This window comes from Euprymna scolopes, chromosome 2 (genome assembly GCF_053919585.1).
Source record: "Euprymna scolopes isolate OS-2025 chromosome 2, ASM5391958v1, whole genome shotgun sequence".
Taxonomy (NCBI): Eukaryota; Metazoa; Mollusca; class Cephalopoda; order Sepiida; family Sepiolidae; genus Euprymna; species Euprymna scolopes.
Genome location: NC_136483.1, coordinates 191,537,439 through 191,564,520, shown reverse-complemented (window position 1 = coordinate 191,564,520; position 27,082 = coordinate 191,537,439). Strand labels below are relative to the sequence as shown.

The following is a 27,082-nucleotide window of genomic DNA, read 5'->3' as shown; positions in this document are numbered from 1 at the left end:
AACGTATGTGTGCATAGGAGTTCGAATTGTGCAACTGGCAAAACAGTTGTCTTCCAGAAAAAGGTAAGAAAAATATTCATAAAATATTTCATATATATATATATATATATATATATATATACACACACACACACACGGGAATTTGTAATATTATTCATAATTAAAATCTTTTGGAAATCAGTAGTAAACTTTATATATGTATATAGTTTATTACAATACTGCTGGTCGAGTGCAACAAGTGGTTTCAGAGTGACTTGGTTAGCATCATGGGTTTGAGTTCTGTCAGTTGTTTCTATTTTTCACTTAAATATAAATTAAGAAAAAAATGGATAATTTGATTTTACAGGATGACCAGCAATATATATACATATCAAATATATAAAAGTATTCATTATATGGAATGAGAAACTAAAAAATATTAATAGAATAAGTCAACTAATTTGCTGCAATTTAATAGCCACTTATTCCCTCTCTCTCACACACACACACACATTAAAAGGCAGTAATAATATAGCTCAGCTATGATGTTGCAAACAATTTCTATGTTGGTACACTTGTGTCTACACTGATTAAATTGATACTCATCTATAGTCTTACCTACTTATAAACAAGGCAAGCAATTAATTTGATATAAATATCAGGATTCAGGTAAAAAAAAAAAAAAATCTTAATTCTAAGTAAATGCAAAGCAGAGCAAAATTCCATGGGATAAATGAAATGACAGTTTAAAAAGGTCACAGAAGATGAGGCCAGCCCAGGAATAAAATAGAGCAGGGAGGGGGGTAGCAAGCGCTTTTTACTTTGATGGGATTTCAATACTTACATTAATTATAATATGTCTAGAACATAAAAGTAGGATGAAATATACACATGGAAAAGTTTGTGGAGTGGGGGATCCTCTACAAACTTTAGTTTGAGCCAATCTTAAGACAAAAAAGTTAAAAAATGATCTCATTTCCAGAACAAGAAGGATTGCTAGATTTTTGGACATCCATGAGATATTGCACTAGCACAGTAAAGCCGGAGGAGATTCGCATGATTAAATGTCCATCAGAGTCGGATTAAGTTTTTAGAAGGGAAATTGAAAGCTATGTACAGGTGTAAGTCCTGGTAAAACAAAGTCTCTCAAAACTTCAGTTTTCCCAATCTTAGACACAAAGTTCTGAAAGCATCATTTAGTTGCATAATAGCGCCTCATTTTTGAGGTGAGGGGAGGAATGTTCAAGATCCAAGCAAAAGCTGGGTTACTAGAGGAGCTTGTATGATGTTGAAAAACAAAAACAAGTGATGAAACCAGCACATCACTACTAACAACTCACCTAAAAGCATTCTTAAGATGCTTTTCTTTTTTTAAATCACGCTATGCTTTATAAGGCTCCATTTTTTTTTACTCAAAAAATATAAGAAAGAAATAATAACTGTACAAATTTACTTTACTTGAATTATACAGATTTTTTGGAAAGCAGTTTCAATAAATTGATAATTCGAATGAAGCAAGTTTAGAGGATTTAAATGCTTGTCTTTTTATCACCGGGAAGAAAACAACCACCTCAAATTGCCAAATTTGAAACCAACCAACAACATAACTCTGATATAGGTTTGAGACAATCCAAAATATGCACAAACCAAAAATTGTTTGAAAATTATTAATACTTAATTTTTTTTCTTCACCTCAGTAGTTTAAAAACCATTGACAATGAAAATCTTAAGCAAACATTGTGCAAAGAAAAGTAATTCATTTTTTGTATAAAAAGATGATTTTTAAAACAGAAATCTTTAATTTAAAAAAAAAATTATTCTATTGTTATTTTTCTTTAAATGGTGAAAATAGTCATTTAGGAATTTTCTTTATTTTCATAATTTTTTTTTTTTAATTTTTTCTTGAATAAAAACAAAAGTTCAATTTTCCTGACATGTCCACAAATAAAAGAAATGTTATGTTGTTGTTACAGGAAAGACAAAGAGAGATGCATTAAGCAAAAAAATAAAAGGAGGAGGAGGAATTGTTTTTGTTCGTTTGTCAGCTCATGGTCAAAGGGAGCATGCTTGATCATCTTCTTGAGATTATGAAAGGGTGAAGCAAGAAGATAAAAAGTCCCAATCTCACATGATCACTTCAATGAGAACAGGCTCAAAATACGGCTTCATTATTTCCTGTTAATGCATAAGAGTGAAAAACAAATGCATTTAACACAACACTAAAAGTTGGCCTCAGTCTTCTAAAGTCAGATCACAGTATACGCGCCCTTCCCATCATCATCATTATTATACCATACACTTGATTCTTAGCAGTTATTGAACAGATTTTCAGTAATGTACGAATAAGTATGGTCACTTATAATTTATAGAGAAATGGTTTTCGGTAAGGTTTCATTGCTCCCAAATAAAAGTTTTTGGCACATCCAGTTTTACCTCAATCTTAAAAATTGCTTGTAAAAATAAACAAAATGACACAAAAGTTTTATTTACTTATGCATTAGGTTTTACATAAAAAATTATTTAAATCCATCAAGTAATTAAAAAAAAAAAAAAAAAAAAAAAAAAAAAAGAAAGAAAAACAGGTTTTAAATGTGAAATATCTTGTCTGCTATTTACTGCCACAAAGAGATAAAAAAAAAAAGAACATCTCGAGGAGTATTAGTGAGAGTCAAACAGTGGTTTTCTGCCAATCAGTTTTTCACAATGGAGATTGGAAGAACACCACATGAAATGTTACAAATCACTTATTGTCATGGTAATGTTACACATGGACAAAATAGGTCGACTTTAAAAAGATGGTTGATGTATAAGGGAGACAACTCCAAATTTTACAATTTGAAAAAAAAAATTTACAGAGTAAGATTTTCTAGTAAGAGACAAGTAAATAAACACTAGTAGAGAAAAACGGTATGGTTTAGTATCACTTCCTTTATACATCAGTAATTATTTCTCTGCTTGCAAAGTTCGACTTGTTTTGCTAATACTTGTTTGCTTCAGATGTATATGATTAAACTGGCTGTTTTTCATGTCTAATGTAATTTTTTTTTACTGAAAATGGTTTTAAGTAAAAATGTTTGGGAGCAATGAAATTGTTCAACTCTTTATGACCTGGTTGAGCTAATTTGTTCAGTCGTAAATAAATGAATATAACAGCATAAATAAAGTAGGAATTGATTCAAACACCTTGTACGAATTAGTTTAGTATCTGGATGGATGCCAGATACCTCTAGATTGCAACTGTCCATCGCTTAAATTCAGTATGCCACCATTTGTCTCAGAGATTGGAGGATTTTGTTTGTTGTCATAAACACACTTTTTTCAAGCACTATGGATAATAATCAAGGTAAGTTTATGAAATGCAAAAATTCTCAGTGGTAGTTTAACTATTGAACTTCATAATGAAACATCATTATAGTGAAAACGTTTTAAAATCATAGTATCATTACCCTTTAACTAAAATTAACAATATTATGATCATCTACATCATAATTCAGGTCATAAAGAGTTAAACTGATTTCTCAATAACAAGCAACCATATATTAGGATATATTACCAGATTTTTATTAAGTGTTATTTTTATTATTTAAGAATTGCTCGATAGAGAAACCTAATTAATATTGATAGTTCTGCTGAAAAACTAGCAAATTGTTTACATATTAATGTCATATTTTTTTTTAACTGGCAGATTCTTTTCATTAAAAATAAATAAAAAATGGCCGATTATTTCCTGTTAATACATGCAGAAATAATTTAACCAAACTAAAAGTTGGCCTAATTCTGCTAAAATTAAATCTGTATTAATGTGCCTCTGTAATATTGTTCTCTCTAATGGATCCAAACATTGTATTTAGAAACAGTTGCAAAGGAAATTTGAACTTTGACACAAACTTTCCAGTTGCAAGAAAATGTTATTTATTTTCTTCGTTTACCACCCCCATCGCCGACACATATTTAACACCAAGGAGTTCTTTTTCTGATTGCCATGTCAGCTGGATGTCAATACACAACACCAGAAACAGGTGGCTGTCAATCGAAGGAGGAGGAGTGGTCACATGTTTGCTGAGTGTAACTTCTCACTTGCTACATATCTTTCTTTTTCCTCCTTCTCTTTGCAATCTCTATGTCTATATCTGTATTCCGCTCCATGACGTCATGCCCACGTCTTTACTTAAAATGCTGACTAGACACGTCATTTAATGGTGAAACCAAACTACATTACACCCTCTCCTTTCTTTTTATAAAAAGAGTAATTACTTTTAGCAAATATCTAAAAGACTTTATAAGATTATAGAAATCTGTTAGATACCTAGTTATTAACATTGATCATTTAATGTCATTTAATGGAAACATTATTTCAATAAAAGTGAGTGGATATGTGGACATTAATTTGATTATTTCCAATTGCATCTCGATAATTACAATCTACAAAATTACTTTTTTCAATAAACACGATTTATTGTTTGAGAAATATCTACATTATTCATATAACTAATGGTGTTTGGTAATATTTTGGATTATTCAAACTAGTATTTCTATTTTGGTGTTATTTTCACGTGTCAGACAATATAATTTCCGTCCTTCTCATTAGATGCATCTTTTTTGAATTCAGATATATTGTTCTCATTCTATCAGCTATAATCAGGTGTAATTAATTTTTTATATTATTTTTAGTTATTCTTGCCTTAAGTAATTATTGAAGTTAACTTCTAGACAAGGAATTATAATTGATTTTTGACTCATCTTATTAACCATTATGCCATGAGTCCACGTGGACAATTTTAGTATATATTTGAGGAGTTTTAAATTTAAGAAAAAAAAAAATCTGTCGAAAAAATGTTTGAAACAATTGCATTTCATCTTCAATATATTTTTTTCAATTAATGCTTAGAATTTAATTTGTTTCTTATGTCAACAAAACAAAAAAATGTTTTATTTTAGATTTTCCAAGTTGAAACTAATTTTATACAAATATTGTTTTTAAAAAATGTTTCCTTTCAAAAAATAAAGAAATTAAAGAAAAAAAAAAATGCTAAATACAAGAAATTAAAGAAAATGTCTGAATTCTTCAAAATTTTTTTTATTAGTATGATGAATAAGACTAATGACAGAATTTGTTTTTATTTACTTTGAAATAATCACCAATTTGAATTCAGACAATGAAATTTAAACAATTTTTTAAATCTGAAATGCTAATATCTCAATATATTTTATTTATTAATCAATTTAAGTTTTAACAATAGAAATATTTGTAGCTTTGAAATCTGATAAAGATAAAAATCAGCAGTTAAAAAATACTTACTTCCACACAAGTTTCCAAATACATAATAGCATTGTTCAGAAAATGTGATTTTGTTGACTGTATGTCGAATGTAACCGACTTTGAGTAAATTACACGCATATTTCCTGGCTTCTCGGCGATCAGAAAACCCTTCTACATGAGCAAACAGCCAATCAACTAAATCAGCACCTACAAAAACAAAGTGACATTTAGAAAAGTTATAAATGGACATTTTCTTTATTTCAAAAAATAGGATTTTTTTTTATAGCAATTGGTTTGTATAACATACACTGTATGTTTTTTTTTTAAATTTTTTCCTCAAATATTTTTGTGGCAAAATGTTCAGAAACTAAAGTATCATGCGGTTTTTTTTTTTGTTGTTTTATCCTAAATCTGAAAACCAATTTTGCATATGATTTAACAAAAAATAAAAGTTGTTTATACATTTGTTCAAAAAGTTGTAGTTGGATATGCACACGTTTAACGCTTTACTGCCAAATTATACGTTCAAGTCACTTTTTAAAAAACAATATTTCTTACTCTTATGGCTTGTCAACCCAACTGGTCTTCAAAGTACAGGTCAATGCGAGGTTCAACAAGTGAATAACGGATTTGTTTATGTTGGTGCATCAGTTGCATGCTAACTTCCGTCACATGTGGGTTTCATGATTAAAAAAAATATTGCATAAAAAAAATTCTGGCAGTAAAGGGTTAATTGACATATGAATGTAGAAAAGTTGTATTAAAGTCTATAAAAGAAAAAACTAAATAAAATTTTTAAAAAATAATATAAAACTCCTGAGCAATGTTTGTTTGTAAAACAGTTTTACAAGGTAAAAATGAAAAATGGTTCCACTTATGCAGATTTGAACAATCCAAAACTAATTGGGAACAATTTCAAGATGATGTGTCAGGTGTGGGATGAACTGATTCCTGGAAATATTGTTTACACAAATCATGAGCGAACATAGCAAATTATTATTTTTGGTTTTGTACTTCATGTTGCATTCTTTAGTCTTTGTTTGGAAGATTCCTTACAGTCTAAACAATCTATATATCTATAAAAGTGAACGTGTCTGTCTGTCTGTCTGTGTGTCTGTCTGTCTGTGTACATTTCCCTACGCAATAACTGTCAATTTTTAGTCTATAGACTCGAAATTTGAAATACCGGGTACTGAGATTTGGGAAAATCGATATGACGGGTGTCAGCCAGAAATTTGGCTTATTAAGGGGTCAAATTTCAACGATTTGACCTTTAAGAATTCTACCAAACTCCTCCGACAATTTTGGGTCTAGACACTTGAAATTTTAGATATAGGTTCCTTGAACCTGGATCTAATTTAATAAAGTGATTTGAGCCCGAAACTATAAATTTTAAGGGGTCATAATAGGGGTCAAAGTTTAAAAAAATTAACCATTTTTTTTGTTTTTTTGCTTTTTTTGCACAGCATACACCTCCAAACACCCGAGCAACGCCGGGCACCCCTGCTAGTATGTGATAAAGATGCCTTTCTTATAATTCATGGATCATACACTTATTACATTATATTAGATTGACCAAATTTGTGGGAAGAATTTGGTGATGAATCATCATTGTAATTATTGTGACAACAATGTGAGGAGCTTCGAACAACCAGTAACAGAAAAGTTTGGAGTTTTATACACAAATTCAAGAAATGGAATAATGTATTAAAAAAAAAAAACATATGGAAATTATTTGATCGTACTAAATTTATGAGTACGAATGGTTAAATACTTGCCTATAAATGCATTTGGTATAGTAATTTTTAACCACATTCTATCCCTGATTTCAAGGCCGGAATCAGCTTGAGCCATAGCCTTCACAACGGATTCCATATCTGTATTTACAGTCAAATTTAAATCATCAAACCCTGAAATCAAGCAGAAATACATAACATTAGTTGACGTTTCAACAAGATAGTATGGCAAAGAAAGATCACTATTTAGATGAGTAAATTTAAGCCATCAACATCAAAGAAAAATTAAAATGAGATCTGATAACTAAAATTTGTTATTTTCGTAAATTTAAAAAAAATATTACATTGAAAAAAAAAAGAACAGTAAAGTTTCTTTTTTTGTATTATCAAAAAATACATTTTATTACAATTGTATTAAAAATAATTTATTTTTCGTTAAAGAATTCATGGATCAAATTAAATACATTTCTCAAAACAGTGTGACCACAAAGTTTTACCTTCAAATCAAAGACCATATAATTTATTGAAAAAATCTGACCCTGTCTCCCGAAAAAAATTTCTACTTTCCTAATGGTGGTACAAGTGTTACACTGATTTTCCGGAAACTAATGGTCCAGAACATCTGAACAAAGTCAGGAGATGAAACTTTATAATCATGTTGTCGCTAGAATAGTTTACTGAGATAGTTCTGTGTGTCATGCATCATCAATTTGTTTACATTGCACCTGCTGGTGGTGGTTTCCCTTTAAGATTATATCGTATCCTAGTTATGGCTTCACATATGGCAGCTGTGGTGTTAAATGTAAACATCTATTTACAAATTTTAGACAGTTTTTATTGTTTTAACTCAACCTAAAATGTCCTAGGCATGATTTAAAAATAATATATACAATGTACAATGCATGTGAAATGCTAATGATGAAAAAAACTGGAGAATTCTTACTTACTTTCTGATTCTGGTATTGAACTAGTTAAGGACGAACTGGTTGATGTCATGGTACTAAGTGAAGAACTGACAGGTGCTCCACGCCCCATATATTCTGCACGCATAGCTGTGGTATGTGCTACCCAGGCTGATGGGTCTATTGGACGCACAGGTTCTTGGCGAGGTACTGTGAAGTAACCCTTAGGATTTGGGTCCCAACATTTGGCAACGACTAGTGTGATGGGCCTGAAATAAAAAAAGAAAACAAGGAATCTAATAATACAAGAGAAAACAAAAAGAATATTGTCAAGATATTGATAACATTATTCTGAACAATTGAGAATTGAGCTTCTAATCAAGGCAATGCACTATCATTTCAATGCAATTAGATTATATTACATTATACTTAGAAATTAAATTCTTTTGAATGATGAAGGAATGGTGAAAGGATGTAGAAAAAGAGATTAATCACACAAAAAAATATTGTTTGCTATTTTTTAGAGGAGGTGTAATAATTTGTATTATTCTGACTATTATTCTAATCTTGGTTGTTATTTTCACAAAGGTTAAAAGTGCTGATTAACAATCAATTTTAAGCAACAGTCATCTGTAGGCTGAAGTTTCAATCTTTATTTCTGGTGATTATAACTAAGAATAACAAAATAATTAGCACTTCTACCTAGGGGCATAAAAAAAAGAATAACATAATTAATACTTGTAGTATCAGCTTGGATGTTGCACTTAATTTTTCTGTCTTCAGTCAAAGAAGGAAACGTTCCTAGACTGAGACAATTTTTATTTCTAATACAGAGTGCTCCTTTTGGAAAGCTCAACTGACCTCATGCCTTACTCTACTCTTGTGAGGAGGTAAGTAAATAGGAACGCTTCTACCTAGTCATGACTGATGCAACAAGAACAATCTAATTAATAATTAGAGGGTTGTTAAAAACCATATAAGTTTTCGAGTTTGGTAAAAATTCCAAAGTTTGAAAACATGCACCTTAAGATTAATGATTGTATCGACCGAAATGTGCCAATAACCACCAAGTGAATAATAGTAGCCCAAATAATGCGCAGAAAAGATGTCATGAAAAGATGGTCTAGGACTTCTAGATCAATCAGTTAGTTAAGCAAAATAGCGAGAGAGGAAATTCTTGTGAGACAGTTTGATGAAACAAGAAATTTTAATTACGTTCAGTTTTTCAATCAAATTAAATGTTAAAACATTATATGGAACAAATCTGTTAAACATTAATATATAATAAACCAATTCAAATATAAATCAACTGTTCCCCATCAATTTACTCCTTATTCGTAAGTTTGATTTTTTTTACTTTATGGCATATCAATCAGTTTCGGTAACGGTGAATCCGGTGACTATGATAAAAAAAAAAAGGAGTTTATGCTTTAAGTTCTTAACAGTTATCAGCTTTTCATTTATGTTGAAAATGTATATTTCATATACAACAGGCTTGTAGATTCATTTGCTTATTAGGGCATATTTATAAATAAATAACCTACAAATGGTAGATTCTATAACTATATATAGAGTACAAATTAAAATTAACATGGCTTCCATAATTACACAAATAGAATTTTATGTTTTTGCTTAAAGAAAATATAAATGCAGGCCAATAGTATAAAATATTATAGAGAAATAAGTCAATTACATGTTAAACTTTTCAACAAAAATTATCCAACCGAGTATTTTTTATGCTTGCGTTTTTTTTTTTGAGTTGACAAAATATTAACATTGACTACTGACTCCCAACTTAAGTATTATCCATTATTTTCGTACATGTGTTGCAGCTTATTCACAAGTTTTATTAAAGAGGATGTTCACTAATGTTAATTTTCAAAATAAATTAGAGTTTCACTATAAAGACATTGTTAGTATTTTAATTCAGATTTAATGTAATTTGAGATTTTTACTAAATTTATCTACAACATTATATTGGATACTTGACATACTACTACTACTACTACTAAATAAAAAAGCATTAACAAAATTCTAAAGAATCTTCATATTTTTTTTAAATACAAATCTTTCGAATATAAAATTTTCATATACCCAGGTTTTTGGACAGCTTCGCGCAATGTTCTTACAGCGTCATCGTTGCTCATGTTCTCGAAACTAATACCATTCACCTCCAGTATCATGTCTCCTGGCTCAATACGACCATCCTGAGCCACAGCACCACTAGAAATAACAAAGTAAATACAGTTTTGGCTTCATAAGGATAAAAAAAAAAATCCAAGTGAACAAATAAACTAAAGTATAAAAACCAAGGTGATACCTATAAAAGGCCTGGTAGTCATGTAATGAATATCTATAACTGAGAGAGAAGGCATGCTTTTATCATTGTGTAATAAGGTAAAACAACATTGCTTAACTCCAGTGTTATTAGAGGAACTGCTATGCCAACATGCTTAAACGATGTTCAATTTGGACAGTATTTGTGGCATGTTTATAATTATGCACACAGGCTGAATTATTTTTGCCTGCTGAAATCTGATCATAGCCAGTAAAAAGAATTTCAACATGTCTACGAACTCAATCAGCCAGCAATTACAGTGATAGCTGGTCAAAAAGCAAGGTACAATGTCATGCACATACTTCCACATTAACAAAAGGCAAATATATGTGCCCACACTCATCTGTTTTCTACTCAACAAAAGAAAATAATTTGTTATTCTTGTATGAGCAAATTGTTTATGTCGAAAAGTAAAATTATTTTTCTTTGTAGAGTATAAAACAGAAATATGTAAACGTGGACATATATTTGCCTTCCTTTGCCCATGTAAGAGTATGTGCATGATATAAGATTTAATGATGAGATTCTATGTAATTATTTCCGTGATCAGACAATACCACAGTGCACGTAAACCATGAGGCATCCAATGACTTTCATGGTTTGTGTGATTTGATGTGTGCTAATTGTCAAAATAATTACATATGCATGCATCTGTGTAAATATGTTGTATTCCTTAATCCTGTTTTAAACTTCTTGCACAAAACTTTTCAAAAAATATTTTCAAGAGTTAAGCGAAATGCCATTCTTTATCTCATTCATAATCAAGGTTCATGCAATATCTGCACCAAGCTTTAAATTATTTTTAAATATGATAAAAAAAATGTTAATTTTTAAGAATCTATCTTTTAATTTACTAAAATACTGAAAAAAGAAAGAAAATGTGAAGACAAGATAAACTGTTGTGAGAGAAAAATACTGCACGAACCCTTTCATGATGGAGCCAACGTAAATGCCTCCATCACCACCTTTGTTGCTTTGACCAACGATGCTGATCCCCAAAAAGTTCACCGTGTCTGTTTATGAGAGATAAAAAAGAACAGAATCAGAAAATAAATTAACAAAAAAAAAAAAAAAAATTAAATATCATCGCAAGATCAAAATAAATTTGTCCATGCTAATTAATCAAGTTTTTATATTCTGATAAGAAATAATTTTTACCAATTTTTATTTTGTCAGATTAGCTTTACCTAGCTGTACCTACCCAAAATGGTTCAAGAGTTTTTTTTGTTTTCATTTTTTTTTTTTAAGTTTAATGTTTGTGTCATTAAGCTCTTAATTTCTTGCAAGAAAATATAGACTTTCTTGTCTAAACTGAGTAAAATGAAAAACAAAGTTGTTTACAATCTTAGCAGGCAGGCTCACAGACAGATCACATGACGATTTACGTGTGAGTGAAGTCAAGAGCATTTAAGAAACAAAAATTCATTCTGGTGGATTTAATTTTGTAATTAATATTTGAATAAGATTATAAATTTTCTCATATTTTACACTATTACATGTTTAATGAAAAAATATTTTAGTAATAGTAAATAAAAATTATTTATCAAAGTTACAATTAGGCAAGAAAAAATACAGACAGTGGTCAGACAGTTTAATTAATATGAATATTGTCTTCAAAGAAAAGCATTTCTTTCAAAAATGACTATTTTTAAGTGTGACAATGAAAGAATTTATTCAATAGTAAAACTTCTCATCTACCACAAGTGAAGAGACTGTTTTATTTAAAATCATAAGACTTTGATAAGATGTTAGTAAGATGAAATTAGATGAAATCTAATCTATAGCCAAATGATTTCAGAATGTGTCCAAAAACGTTTTGGTATGCATTATCTCCCTTGGAGCAACACATAATATTAGTCTCGTTTGGAAAGAAACACTTCATTATAATATTTTTCAAGATAATCTATAAATAAAATTATGAGACAACTTCGCATGTGTTTTTTCTGTAAACATAACTTTCCTAATTACACAATTATATTTTTATTGAAATCAAAAAGTGCAATGCCATGAAATAAATGAAAATTTTAAAAACCCTATTAACAAAAACAAAAAAACAAACAAAACTACAACATAATATTAATTAGTTTTACAATGACTGATCAAATTTAGAAATGTTAAAAGAATCGGAATCAGTAATTGTATTGGTATCAGGAAAAATTTTTGGAATGGTCTCATCACTAATTATTAAACAGATTAAGTACAACAAAATATGCTTTTTAAGATTTTCTATAAAAATATTTAAAAGAAAAAGCAAGATTTTGTTTTTCAAACTAGTTTTGATATTTTGCATTCCAAGAGCATGTGTTTAAAGTTGACCCAGCATTGCAGAATCCTAGTATTTAATTAGCGAGTCACCACTTATCAAAGCGTAAAAACTACTTGATAAAAGTTAACAAGTTTGTTAGGTGAATGGAGAGACAAACACCTTGAGGATCGGAGATAATGACTGAAACTGGGGAGAATTTGATTATTTGAGAACTGCTCAACAATAATTTAATATTAGACTTGAATATGATCATGATGTAGTCAGCTAGGAAGCAGTCGATGGTGTTGTGTTCTACAGACAGGTAGTTCTTGGAAAGAAAATCTGCTCATTAAAAGTTCTGTTCAACTTCAGAGAAAGAAAGGAAAATTTACAGCGGTTGTAGCTAGATGAGTTTTTGTTGTGAATGTTTTAGAGATTTTTTTTATAGATTGTTGATTGTCTCATAAAAAAAATTGCTGGTTTTGAATTGCTTTAGAAGGATTAATTGACTTTCTTAATGTTCATTCAATGTAACCATTTTTATCTTAATGATTAGTTAGAATCAGTTTCATGTCAAAAATATTTACCCATGTTTAATGTGACGGTGATTATATTCAATGACATTGTTGAATCTGTGATACTGCTGAAGGAAGACGTCTGGAAAAAAGAAAAATATTAGAATTTAAAAATATTTTTTGGAGTACATTATTTTGATATATATATATTTGATATATGATTTTTGATTTTTTTTTTTGGTATTTTTTTACATTTATTGCTAATGGGTAGACATAGAGTTATTAGATTTAGAAAAAAAAAATTGGATTTTTTTTTTTTTTTTTTTTAAATTCATGTGTTCAAACAAAAAAAAAGAAATATAAAATTTTTTTAAAAAATTACAAAAACATTATGGAATCTGATGAAATATTTAAGTTTTTTTATAATTTAAATCGGATTATTGATTGAATAAAGATTTGCTCAGGTGTTTTAAAAAAATATTTGATCATTTCAGCAAAGTTAATCTAAAGAAAAAGGGTAATTCCTTTGACATCCAATAAAGAGAAATCCTGAACAGATGTGTTAATGTAAATATAAGACCTGAAAAATACTTATTTGTTAAATAGCACAAAATTAAAATGTAATACCTTGCTAAGTGGAGGAAGTCTGTGTCTTTTTCGTCTTCTTTTGTGCCGACCATACTTTGAAGACCGAGCAGTTGTATCAGTGACTGTTGAAAACCTACAAGAATCAAAGTTAAAAATCAGTGAAAAAAAAAAAAAAAAAATTTCGAAAATATTAAAATATTACTTTCTCTGGATGAAAGTACTTATAAGGAATAGAAAGAAGAAAAAAAATCACCCATGGAGAAGAGAAAAAAAGCACAAAATAAATAGAACATCATTATAAATAACCAAGTACAAATTTCAATTAGATTCCTTTTCTTTTATGCCTGAGTTTTAAAACAATGAAACAGCTGTGGAGGACTAGAATACATGTGCACACATACACACACAAAAAAAAAAACTTCTGATAAGTTCTATTTAAGATCAATACACATTAATCGAAACTCTAAAGACTCAGAAAATCTAACATGCAAAACAACGAGAAATGTTTATCAAATTTAAAAAGAAAACAATTTTTCAGAAGAGAGAGAGAGAGAGAGAAGAGGCACATTTTTATGAAAAAAAGGGATATTCTAGTGATGATCAAAAGTTTGAAGAAAGTATTAGTTTAACTACCGAGTCATAATAATGGCTGAGGGGGGGGGGTATAATTGAGAAAGAAAAATATAATTTAAACTATTTTACCTGCTATCGTCTTCAGAATCAAAAAAACTTGTAGATTCCAAATCACTGCTAAGCATGGACGTAGATTCATAGATCTGTCGAGGGTCTCTGTGCCGGTCATGTTTGGCATGTCCGTTGATACGAGGTGGACCTAAGATCAAAGATAATTTAACAAAAATGAGAATTATTCATAAAATTATTTCTCATATCTTAAAGAGACAATTTTTTAAAAATCAATAAAAAATTATGGTGATGATATTAGAAAATATATCTACAAAAATTTATTTGCTTTGGAAATTACGTTTATCTGATTTCTTATATTATCCAACAAATGTCATTAGTTTTATCTACATTTATATAAAATTAGATATGTTTATATCGACAAGACTCATTCAAACTAATTAACTCTTCATTATGAATTTTGTGAGAAATGCTATGTGTAAGCAGTATAATCTGGGTTATATTTAGTTTAATTTTGGGCAAAGAGGTAGTGGTTGCCTTTCATGAAAATTTAGATTCAAATAATTTTTGTGATTCATCAGCAATAGGTATTAGACATCAATTAATATTTCCCAAATTTCAGTTTCTTTTAAGTATTTTAAGAGTTTCAGGAGGCATGATTTTTTTTTTTTTTTTTAAATCACCATTTATCAAGGCCTGGAAGGCCACTCAGGGATAAGGGTTATTGCATGTACAGTAATCTATGGGACAATATCGTAGTAATCATTAGTAATGGAGACTTGATAAAGTGTCTTACTTAAGGTGGCGGTTTATCAGGAATTTGTTTATGTTGGACTTGAAGACATCCAGGTTGTAGTTAGGTGGGAAACAGGCAAATGGAAGATGATATGAGTATAAAATGATACGAGTATAATCTCCCATTTGAAAATTCAAGATATCAGATTTGAATTAAATTTGATTCATAAGCACCAATTAAATAATATTCCCTAAATTTTAATTTCTTCTTACTACCCCTTCAATTTTAAACTTTTTAGAATCAAAATCATGTAATGGATTTTGATCTAAATTTAAATAAGGATTCCAAACAAAGTTTAGTAGCATTATATCCGGAATTCAATTTTTGTAAGAAGACATGAAAGTGTTACAAAACTGTTCTGCTTAGAGAATTTTACCCATCCTGGGGCAGATATGCTACTCGTCTAACTGAAACCACTATCAATAATTTCTCCCCACTCTTTATCGGTGCCTAAACCTAAATGTAGATTCTATGAACAAATTTCTTTTTTAGAATTGCACACATGTGGAACTCTCTTCTGATTGCCTGCTTTCCAACTGACTACAATACGGTTATTAATGGGAGCGCCGCAGAACCAGTAAAATAGCGGGCAATGGTGCCCATGGCCAAAATGAATGTACCATGCCGAAGTAACAATGTTAGTATTTATAAACCAATTCTTAACATGGGAATTTGATTATGTGCTGTGATTAATCTGTGCTTTCATCTAACCTGTCAAATAAAAGTAGGGTAGTATGGCCTATTAGGTAGCAGTTGTTACCTTCCGCCTGTAATGTGTAATGAAAAAAAGAATGCACTAAAATGTTTCAAACTGATGCATTTCATATATATATATTTATATATTGAAGAGTTTAGCTTCCAAATAATTGCGTCTTTTTTATTACAGTTTAAAAAAAAAAAAAAATTTACAGAATTTTAATCAAAGAAATATGTTGCAAAAATGAAATTGCTAGCAAAAAGATAGTTTTAATTTGTAAAATTTCCGTAATTTATATTTCGACATAAAAAAACGCAAATATTTAGGAGATAATTTGTTCAAATTAGTCCAGAGTTAACATCCTCAATATAGCCGGCTTCTCTATATAGCATTAATAAAGGTAATGTTCAAGCTGCAAAAAATGTTTAATCGGTTGTTTCTCACAGCCTCTCACATTCATTTTTATATTCGGTCAATAAACTTTTGTCATTTTTTTTGGCATAAAAAAAAAAAATGCAAATATTTGGGAGCTCACTTATTCAAGTTAGTCCAGATGTAACATCTATATAGCATAACAAAAGGTAATGTTCAAGATGAAAAATAAGTTGTAGTGGTAGGACTAAATAATTAGAGAGAAAAGTAGGGACTTCTTCCTCTAAGGATGTTATGATTGTGATGGATTTCAATATCACAACTAAATGTGTGTAAAATGGTGTTCGGAAGCTACATAAGATAGTGGCTATTAGCCAAGATGTATTGAATTTGTATGTGGTATCTGTTGTTGCAAACCTACAATACTTTGATCCAGAGATTTCTGCAGTCATTTTATTATATATGGAGATGAAAGTTAACTGGGGTAAAAAGTTGAAAGGATATGATTAAATATATTTAGAGTTAAGCATTACAGCCAGTAATATGTCTCTACCTAAACCAGGCTAGCTAGTAATGACTCAAAGTTAAAAAAAAAAAACAAATCTCACCTCTTCTACTACTTAAAATGGACTCTGTTTCTGTACACGTGTCACATGGTTCATTCTCCCTGCCATGATGAGGAGGATTGGCACTGGAAAAAAAGAGGAAATATTTCAAAAAAAATTAATAAAACAAAAAAAATGCAACAACTTATTTCATTGTTAACTTCTTTGCCATCTGCCTTGAAATAATTATTTACCATATGAGAAAAAAAAAAAAAAAAGAAAAAAGTGACACACTGCTCCTTGCAGTTGTTTCTTATATTCTTGTATAATAGTATTTTTAGATGCTGTTAATTTTATTATCAAAATCAAACATGCAATAATATAAAAACATTTTAAAAATAAATTACTTAAATCCACCAAAATGAATTTTTGTTTATCCATAAACAATCTATTTACAATTTTTTTGAATAGCTAAAATGACCCCCACCTCTTCGAAAAAGACAACATCCATAGAATCGTTAAAATTCCCAATCCTTGCTACAATCTAATCATGAAATAAACTTCAATGTATACTTGACTTGTCCACCAAGTTTCAGTTACAAATGTTCAACACATTTTTTTTATCATTGTTTAAATGCAAGCACACCTGGATAACATGCGAAATAATAACTCTGAAAAGCATTTCGAGACTGCCCCGATGTTGGTTACAATAATTCTCTTTTGTTAACGTATAGTTTAGGGAGTGTTTTGGTAAACATTATCTTTTTTCCACACATAAAAATCTGGATGGGGTCAGGGTTCAGCAAATGATCACACCTACTGATGAAACGATCACTAAAGTGCCCATGAAGCCATTCAAGGAGTCATTTGAAATGTGAAGAGTTATCTTATCCTGTTGAAACCACTATTCCTATATTATGTCTTTTAGCTCCAAACTTAAATAGATAACATTCAGTATTGATCAACATCATTGAATGTTTATCAAACAAAAACTATTGCACATTTGTTTTATCAAATTTCTGTATCTTGATTTTCAGATTTTCATATAGATGAAATCTACGCACACAGACGTATTATGTGTAACGTTTGTAAGAACAAAAGACATTATGTATAATACTAGACAGTTAAAATTTGTTAGACATTAATTGCTACTGGAGATTTCAAGAGGAATTGGAAATCTGGTATGTTGGGCTAAGAATTACATACATTGCTTCATCAATCATTATATGGCTGCCGAGAGAGAAATGCATGTAATTTCTAGCTCAGATTTCACATTTCTCTTGAAACCACCATTAGCAATTAATGACTAATCAATTTTTCACTGTCTAGTATTATACATAACTAGCAGGCTACCCAGCATTGCCCAGTCGTAAAATACACTTAAATATATTTTGATTAATGCAGATTTCGTATTTATTATTATACTAGCGGGAGGTACCCGGCGTGGCCCGGGTGTTTGTAGGTGTGTGTGTTGGGGGGGGGGGGTGATCAAAACAACCCTGTTTAAAAAAAAAAAAAAAAAAAAAAAAAAACGTTGGCCGGGTGTTTGGAGGTGTAAAAAAAAAAAAATAAATTTTAGTAGGAAAGTAGGCTTGAACTATGAATCTTTGACGTGGAGATGAAAACGAAATGGAAAAAAACCCTGGCACCTAGCCATCTCGGCCACGAGAGAAGAGGAATGAAAAGCCACTTAATTTAACGTTTATAAAATCAAATTAACAGGTGCGAGAAACTTAAGTCGCGTGATGTTTGACTTTGAAACATGACGCGGCTGCAAGCCAGTTTTCGCTTGTTTTATACTGAAAAGCAAAAGATACACGGCACGCTTTAAAAATCTGGAAAAAATAGTGCGTGAAAGTTGGGCAAATTAAATAGACAGGCGACCCCCATTCGTAACTCATATATATTATGATTTAGACGTGATATAAAAAGTTTTAAAAAGGAATGAGCCGACCGAAAAGTCCAGCGAAAAAAGCCTTTTACAGACATACACAAAAAGCGAACATACATACACACATTTTCGCTTTTCTATATATAGATTACATTATATATAATAGTAATGATTCAAAAAGGTTAAAAAAAAAAAATGACTTGTGCACCACAACCAAGAATCAAAACCAAAATATTTAGCTTAGGATTTACTTTTCCGTTTGATGTTAACACCCAAGCCATAAAGACATGTTCGCTGCAAGACTTAAGATTAAAACATGAACCAATATTCATTATGTCATCGTTCGACTTTCACCTGGAAAATTCCCCCCCACACACTTTTGCACCAATTTTCTTCAGATAAAACCCAAATATAAAGTTTTGAATGGGTTCAAATACTCTATATATTAAGTTTCATCTCTGTAGACCAAAACTGACAGAAGTTTGGTAGGCAAAATGTTTTAAATATATATATATATATATATTTTTTTTTTTTTACCTTATTTCCCTTGAAAAGAAATATATATATATATGCATAAATAATACATATATAGAAAGAGGTTTGTGTTTACTGTAAGTTTTTATGCAAATATTATGTAAGTATAAATCATGTAGAATATTTGCATGAATATAATTACACGTAATAGTTAACTAAAGATGATTATCAACCACAAAAAAAACTAATAGGAATTAATTAAAATGAATGTTTAAAAGAATATGCAAATTAGCTAGATCTTTTGCTAGATGATGCAATTCCATGGCCCATGTATAACAAAATTGTATTTTCTTTTTAAATAAATAGAAAAAAAAAAGGGGGGGGGGTAATATAAATATCAGTACAAAAAAAATTATTATAAGAATTGAAAGGTGTCAAAACCAAGTGAATGAGAATTCAACAAAAGTTTGTCGCATGAGTTTTAATGTTGGTGATCATAAAAAAATTTGTTCAGAAATCTTATTAATCACTCTGAAATTAAGAGAAATTTCAGACTGGAAAACATAGTTGGAAATTAAAGACATTTTTTAGCATGAAGGAAGCAGAGAGAAATGAGAGGGAGGGGGGGTCATTGAACATTGTCTTCCACTGCACAACAGCAGTTGTTCAAATATCGAAGAAAAACCAAGGGGGAGGGGTAAAAGGAAGAGAATTACGTTAAAATTGTAATTTAAAAGTAAAGCCCTACAGAGTGCAAATATAAATCAACAGGAAACATTGAATGCACTTGATGCAAGTTGAAGAAAGACACAACCCAATATATATGCATGCGCACACACATACACATGGGGTGAACAAGTAGAGAATTAATGTGCAGGACAAGGGCCACCATTTCTTTCCCTAGGGTTTCAAGTACTTTAAGCGAGCAAAGTGAGCAATGCAGGGACAAAAAGAATACAAAGAAGAGAGGTTGCCTATAAATGATTTTATTACATAGACGTGAGCAGTGAGTATAAAGTATAGCTTTGAAAGGCCACAATGGAAAACAATATGAATAATGTAACCGTCAGAAAAAAAGAAGACATTATTTAGGAGATCATGCTCCAGAACACAATGGAAAGAAAAAAAGGAGTTTCAAAGGGGTGAGGGGAATGAAAATTAGGAATAATTTACATATTTTATAATTATAAACAGAATATTATTAAAATCTTTTCTTTTTTTTAAATTCAGAGGAAAAGAAGAGAAAACAGGATAATTTATAAAAAATAAATATTTTCAGTTAAAAAAAAAATTATCTCAGTATAGACTAATTGAAAAAAAAAAAAAAAAAAAAAATGGCCTTGCCCCAATCTAAAGTGCCCCCTTTTGTTTTTTGTTTTTTTCTACATTAAAAATCGACCTTCGTCAGGAGGCAAATAAATAAGGATGATTTTAGCTTTTCAGATTTTTTTTAGATGGGGAATTTGTAATTTGGATTATTCAAACTACTATTCTCACCTTAGAAGTTATTGACACATGGTACAACGGATAAAGTGTTAAGTAATAATCATTTCTAAGTGACAGTCTTCTGTAGGTTGAAGGTTCAATCTTCAATACATGTGATACTATATCTATATATCTATATATATATATATATAAATTATTGAAGACTTCTACCCAGTCACGGCTGACAAAACAGAAACACTACCTCTGAAGATTGAATAAAAGGTTCAGTTTAAAATTCGGTACAAATTCCAGTTTGACAAAACACATCTTAAGATTGGAGGTTACATCGGCCAAAACGTTACGAGAATAACACTTTGGAGTAGAAACAGTAGGCTGAATAATCAAAACTAAGTTTTCATTTGTTATTAGAAGAATATCAGTTTAGTTCAATATAGGTTAAAGAAAAATAAAATTATTATAAAAGCAGAATTTTTTTATTTTTTTATATTAATAAACTAGCTATACATACCCAGCATTGTATGGGAGTTTTTTTTTTTGTTTGTTTTGTATTTATTTATTTATTTATTTTTTTTTTGCTGCATTAACTAAACCATATTTTAAACTTAACTCTTAAAATCTTACTTATAAAAAAAAAATAGAATCATTAATCAATTGAAAAGTTTTTAAACTTGAATTTCACTATCTGCAGCTTATTTAGAAGTTTAATAAAGGACATGCTGGTTTGGTTTTGGGGGTACCCATCACCACATGCACACGAAAGAGCAAAATTATTCATTAACCAAAGTGAAATCCATTTTTCTTTGACTAGTAATAAAATAAAAATTATCCTCATTTTATTAAAATTGAAAGTTTTAACTTATCTAAATCCAATAATTTTGTAAGTGGAAATTAAACAACAATTGATTCACCTCAGAGAAGTAAACATCTTAGCCCCTCCCCCCTTTAATTCTTGGTTAACTTTTGAAAACTAAGTGTCTAAATGATCTATTAGTTGTCTATTATTAAGATATTTGTAATTTAATTCCAAGCAGATTAAAAAAAAAAAAAAAAATTGTATATGTAAGATTTTTAGGATGACATTTTTTATTCATTTACACAATGGACTGACGGACTTGGTCAGCTTTTGAGAGAGATGCTGTGAATTCATTAGCAGGAGCTAGCTTAACAAATCCTGGGTGAATGCCGCTTCAAGACGAGACAATATTCATTTACAAGCTTTAGTTTTTGTCTGTCACATTGCTTTTTTCAACCTTCTAGGGAAGCTGCAGCAACTGATTTATAAATGAATTCTATTGGTTGATGATGAAGGATATGATCTAGCCAGTGTAGATGTCTTGTGATTTTGACTTGTAGAAGAAAGTTAATTTTACAAGAGAGATATACAGTATTGTTTGAGAGGAAGTGTTTCCATCAGACACTTAGGATGCAATACAGGCAGTGGTGATTGAAAGTTTCCGATCACCAAAAATCTTCCACTCTTCTTGCCCAGGATTTATTGCCATAAAAGAGGATTGTTTACACCAGTACTTGGTAGATCCTTATTTTGGAGCTGCAGTTTATTTCAGATTTGGATCAGAGCCAGTAATTAAGTTGGTAGAAGGCATGGCATGCAATGTTAATCTGTGCTTTGATGGTGGCGCCAAAATATTTGAAACTCAACCTCTTCAAGAACATCACCATTGAGGACGATGGGTGCTTTGTCTGTTAGGGCAAAGTTAGTAGAGAGTATTTTTCTCTTAGATGCATTTATTTTTATCCCAATCTGCTATGTAACATGTTGAAGTTCATTAATAACAGACTGGACATCAGCAAACGTTTCACAGTGTAAGTCCTTGACAGAAAAATTGCATCTGATAATGACATCAGGAAACTCTTCCAATCACGCCATTGGGTCACTTCAAATGCAATTGCCATGGCTAAAGCACCTAACTCGAAAGTCCAAAATTCAAATTCCTTGACTTAACATTCACAGATAAATTGAAACAAATACATAGAAAACATTACCACGGTTGCTGCAAAGAAAGTGCCCCCCTTCCTCCACTGTTACTGTGCTTTTTCTTTTTTCCTTTTTTTCAAAATAAAGGAGTCACCACTTATCAAAGCCTGGAGGTCACTCGAGGATAAGGGTTACCGAGTATACAGTAGTCAATGGGACAATATTGTAATTGTTAGTAGTGGAAATTTTGTAAATTAGATTACTTAAGGGGACGACTCATGTAACTTGTCACACCTGCTAGCATTCTATATTTCTACAACGCTAAGATTCACTAATGTGTAGAGTATTGTTGTTACATCGACGTTAGTGCATCAATCTCTTCATCTTAGGGTCTGAAAAAGAACCTCTAATAAGTTTCACACTGTTTACCAAACTCCAGCCCCATTACTGCAATGTCACATCCCTATGCTTGTTTATAAGTACTTTAATGGAGTGTGTTGCAACGAATTTGCTGCACTGGTGCCCCCCCCCCGGCTGTAAATCTTCCCAACCAATTCATGTTAGCTAAATCCTACCCCTTCACTGTAGAAATCCGCACGTACCCGGAGGCTTTTTACTTTTCTTTAAACTGTTAGTCATTGAAATTTCCTTCTTGCTCCTTGTTTCTCTAACTGCACAATATGCAGAAATATAAATAATGTGAATAAACATCTTGCTGCACAACTTCCCACATGTATTGCTCTTAATACACAGAAGTCTCTTATGTCTAAGTAGCAAAGCACTTATTTAAAGTGAATAAAAACCAAAAGACTTTTTTTTAATGAAAAAACTAAAGAAACAGAAAAAGATTTTTAAAAAATAGCAGCAGCAAGATTAAAGAAGGAAAGGAAGAGGACAATGCGAAATATAAACAAATAAAGAAAAGGAAAACCGAATTCTGTTCCGGATAACGCCAGGTGGGCCTTCTAATCTATCTATAAATATAAAAGCGAAAATGTGTGCATGTTCGCTTTTTGTGTATGTCTGAGAACGGCATTTTTAAGCGAAGCGATCGGTCGACTCACTTCTTAAAACTTTTTATATCACGTCTAAATGATAATATCTACGAGTTAACAATGAAGGTCGCCTGTCTATTTAATTTGCTCGACTTTGAAAAGATAAATATTCAACATTTTTCGATCGCCGCATGTGCATTAAGCTTTTTCGTATAATAAAAGCAAAACTAATTCTGGCAACATTTTTCCGGAAACGTCCAAAAGCAATCAGCTTTGATCAATGTGGAGTTTCTCCTTATATCAGACAATTGCTATTCAATTTGGACAATCCACTTTTTATGGGGAGCTGGTTTTCCCCACAACATCTTGGGGAAACAAAAAAATAAAAAATCCTGCCCCACAATAAATAAAATACTGCTCCACAGTCAAAGTTGACCTCATTAAGTACAGGCACCTGCCAAGTTTTAATACTTAAATAAATTCAAACATGTTTCCGTTACTATTTCGTGGTGGCCCAGTGGTTAACGTAGCACGTTTTTTTTCCCACATTAATTTCCAACTTCAAGGGTTCATGGTTCGATCCTTCATAGTTACCTACCAAAACTTTTTTTTTATTTTAACCCTCCGACACAAACACTCGGCTGTTTTGTTTTACCTAAAACCACACACACCTCCAAACCCCCGGGCAACGCTGGGTACCCCCCGCTAGTCTATATATATAAAAGTGTGTACGTATGTATGTATGTCTCGCAAAAACTTTTGACACGGGTCACGGATTTTCACCAGATAGGTATCATTTTAAAGTTCCAACCTTCGCCCGACAAATATTGAAAAATTGTCCAAAAACATTAATTTATTCACCCTAAAATCATCAGTTTTGTACAGGGAGGAGTGCCGAAAAAATTGTTCGTTCATTTTCTCTGCTCCTACGACAATGACGTCATGTTTGACCTAGAAAACGTTCACGTTAGTTTAAAACCGCCTTCAAGTGTTTTTAAAGGTTTAATTTTATCCGTTCTCAGTTGTATGTCTCTTTGGCGTAGGAGCAACGTGTCGGGCATTTTTTCCACCTTAGCCTCGATGTTTCGGGTTCGAGCCTGTCTTTCTACCTAAACTTTTTTTCCTCTTTTACACCTTTTTTTTTTTAATGTTTGTTCGCTGTTTTGCTTTGTATCGGTTTTTCTAATTTTTCTTAACATCGTGTTTTTTTTTAATAATATTAAAACAGGGTTACCCTCTCCGACATACACACCCCCAAATACCCAGGCAACGCCGGATACCCCCACTAGTCTATCTATATATATATATATATATATATATAAAAGGCAAAATGTGTGTGACCATTTCGTGTATGTCTCGCAAAGGCTTCTTTCGCACACGCTCCCTATGGTTATGATCGTTTACAACTGTTTATATAGCCCCTAGATAATATCTACGATTTGGGAAAGCGCGTAGCATATAGATTTATTTACGTCGACTTTTACAAAATTATTGCTATTTTGGCTTCTCACGTGTTGATTCGTCTTTTTCGTATAAAAAGCAAAACTAATTCAAAGTTAACAATATGTTCTCGGCATCGCGCCGGAACAACGTCCAGAAGCAATCAGCTTTGATTAATGTGGGACCAAGCTCTTTATATCAGACAGTTGCTATTCAATCTGGACAATGGGAAGCTGGTTTCTCCCTCCTCAACATCTTGGGGAAAAAAACCAGTAAAAGTTGGGTAAACAAGCCCAAACAATGCCCCGCAGCAAAAGTTAACCGCGTGACTTCTTTTTGAACTCGTTAATTAGGTCAAATAACTTTTATTGCGGCCACGTGTCAATTCTGTTTTTATTATTTAAATAAATAAATTCAAACGTGTTTCCATTGTATGTTGCGGTGGCCCATTGGTTAACGTTGCACTTTTTTTTTTTTTTCACACTTTAATTTCCAACTTTGCCTCAAGGGTTCGGGTTTGATCCTCATACTCACCTACCAAAACTTTTTTCTTTTAAATTTTACCCCCCCCCTCGACGCACACACACCTACAAACTCCCGGGCAACGCCGGGTACCCCCCGAAGCCATTTTTCACACGGTTTTTTTTTTTTGGGGGGGGGGGGATTTTCATATTTTTTAAAGAAGTTTTAACGTTCATTTTTCTGTTTTCTTTTTTGTTTTTCCGATTTTTACATTTAACATCGTTCGTTTGCCTTACGTTAGTTTTTTTTGTGTTTTTTTTTAAATATTTACTTCGCTTATTCTTATGTTTTGATTAATACCCCCCACCCGAATACACACACCTTCAAACACCCGGGCAATGCCGGGTAACCCCCGCTAGTCTATATATATAAAAGCGAAAATGTATGTATGTGTGTGTGTTTGTATGTCTGCTAAAAACTTTCGACAGACAGAACAAAAATTTACAAACTTGGTCTCATATGAAAGCCCCATCCTTCGCCTGAACAATATCGAAAAATTGGCTAAAAACGTTCATTTTTTCACACTGAAATCAGCACTTTTCTACAGGGTGGGGTCAGTAAAAACCGTCCTCTCATGACGAGATCGGTTCTATGCATGCGTCAGACGACGTCATAATCTAATTTAGTTTAAATATTTGAAGAACTGACACAATTTCATGTACGTCGTGCTAGCTCAGTTGGTTAGAGCGTTGGGTCATTATCTAAACGTTTTGGGTTCGAATCGTGGTGTGAGATGTCTTATTTTTTTTCGATTTTTTAAATTTTAATATTGAAGCAGGGTTATTTAAGCCATTTTTCAAGTAATGTTTGTTTTTCTGTTTTTTTTTTTTTTTTACTTCACTTATTCTTAGGTTTTCATTAACAACCCCCACCACCGACCGACCACACACACCCAAAAACACCTGGCCAACGGCGAGTACCCACTGATTTTTTAAATTTTAATATCGAAAAAGGCTTATTTAAGCCATTTTTCATATGTTTTAAAAATTCTTTTTTGGTTTTTATTTTTCAGAAGTTTTAACGTTCGTTTTTCTGTTTTCTTTTTCCGGTTTTCACATTTAACATCGTTCGTTTGCCTTACGTTAGTTTTTTTTTGTGTTTTTTTTTACTTCGTTTATTCTTATGTTTTGATTATTCCCACCCCCAGGATACCCTCGCTTTATTTTTCAGATAAGTTTTAACGTTCGTTTTTCTGTTTTCTTTTTTTGTTTTTTTTTTTACTTTGCTTATTCTTATGTTTTCATTAACACCCCCCACCACCACTTCGACCATACACACCTCCAAAAACTCGGGCAACGCCGGGTACCCCCCCCCCCCCGCTAGTATATATATAAAAGTGAAAATATTTGTGTGTGTGTGTGTGTGTGTGTTTGTATGTCTCACAAAAACTTTCTACACGGCCACGGATTTTCACCAGATAGGTATCATTTTAAAGCTCCAACTTCGCCCAACAAATATCGAAAATTTGGTCAAAAACATCAATTCCTTCACCCTAAAATCATCAGTTTTCTCCAGGGAGGGGTCAGCAAAAGCCGTCCTTTTATAACAAGTTCGCTTCTACGCATGCGCAAATTATGTCGGACCATGATTTAGTTTAAATATTAAAAAAAAAACGATCCAATTTCATCGACATTGTCTAAGCTCAGTTACTTAGAGGGCGGCGTCATTATCTAAAGGTTGTAAGGTCGAATCGTGGTCTGAGGTGTCTTTTTTTTTTTTCGATTTTTAAAATTTTAATATTGAAACAGGGTTATTTAAACCAT

At 31.2% G+C, this 27,082-nt stretch overlaps 1 protein-coding gene across 8 annotated transcripts in view; it reads right to left on the bottom strand.

The window, feature by feature from the left end:
- Window positions 1–27,082, bottom strand: part of LOC145300079 (segment polarity protein dishevelled homolog DVL-3-like) — a 284,306-nt gene that overhangs the window by 65,759 nt on the left and 191,465 nt on the right. For all 8 annotated transcript variants that reach the window (XR_013872349.1, XR_013872375.1, XM_080144458.1 and 5 more), the window contains 9 exons: window positions 16,679–16,761; window positions 14,266–14,395; window positions 13,603–13,696; window positions 13,048–13,117; window positions 11,141–11,228; window positions 9,972–10,100; window positions 7,923–8,146; window positions 7,018–7,149; window positions 5,279–5,446 (listed from right to left, as the gene is read on the bottom strand). Coding sequence is in view for 6 of the 8 variants with exons in the window: in XM_080144458.1 (XP_080000584.1) it covers window positions 5,279–5,446; window positions 7,018–7,149; window positions 7,923–8,146; window positions 9,972–10,100; window positions 11,141–11,228; window positions 13,048–13,117; window positions 13,603–13,696; window positions 14,266–14,395; window positions 16,679–16,761 (1,118 nt within the window). In the remaining 2 variants the exon portion in view is untranslated. The remainder of the gene's footprint in view (window positions 1–5,278; window positions 5,447–7,017; window positions 7,150–7,922; window positions 8,147–9,971; window positions 10,101–11,140; window positions 11,229–13,047; window positions 13,118–13,602; window positions 13,697–14,265; window positions 14,396–16,678; window positions 16,762–27,082) is intronic.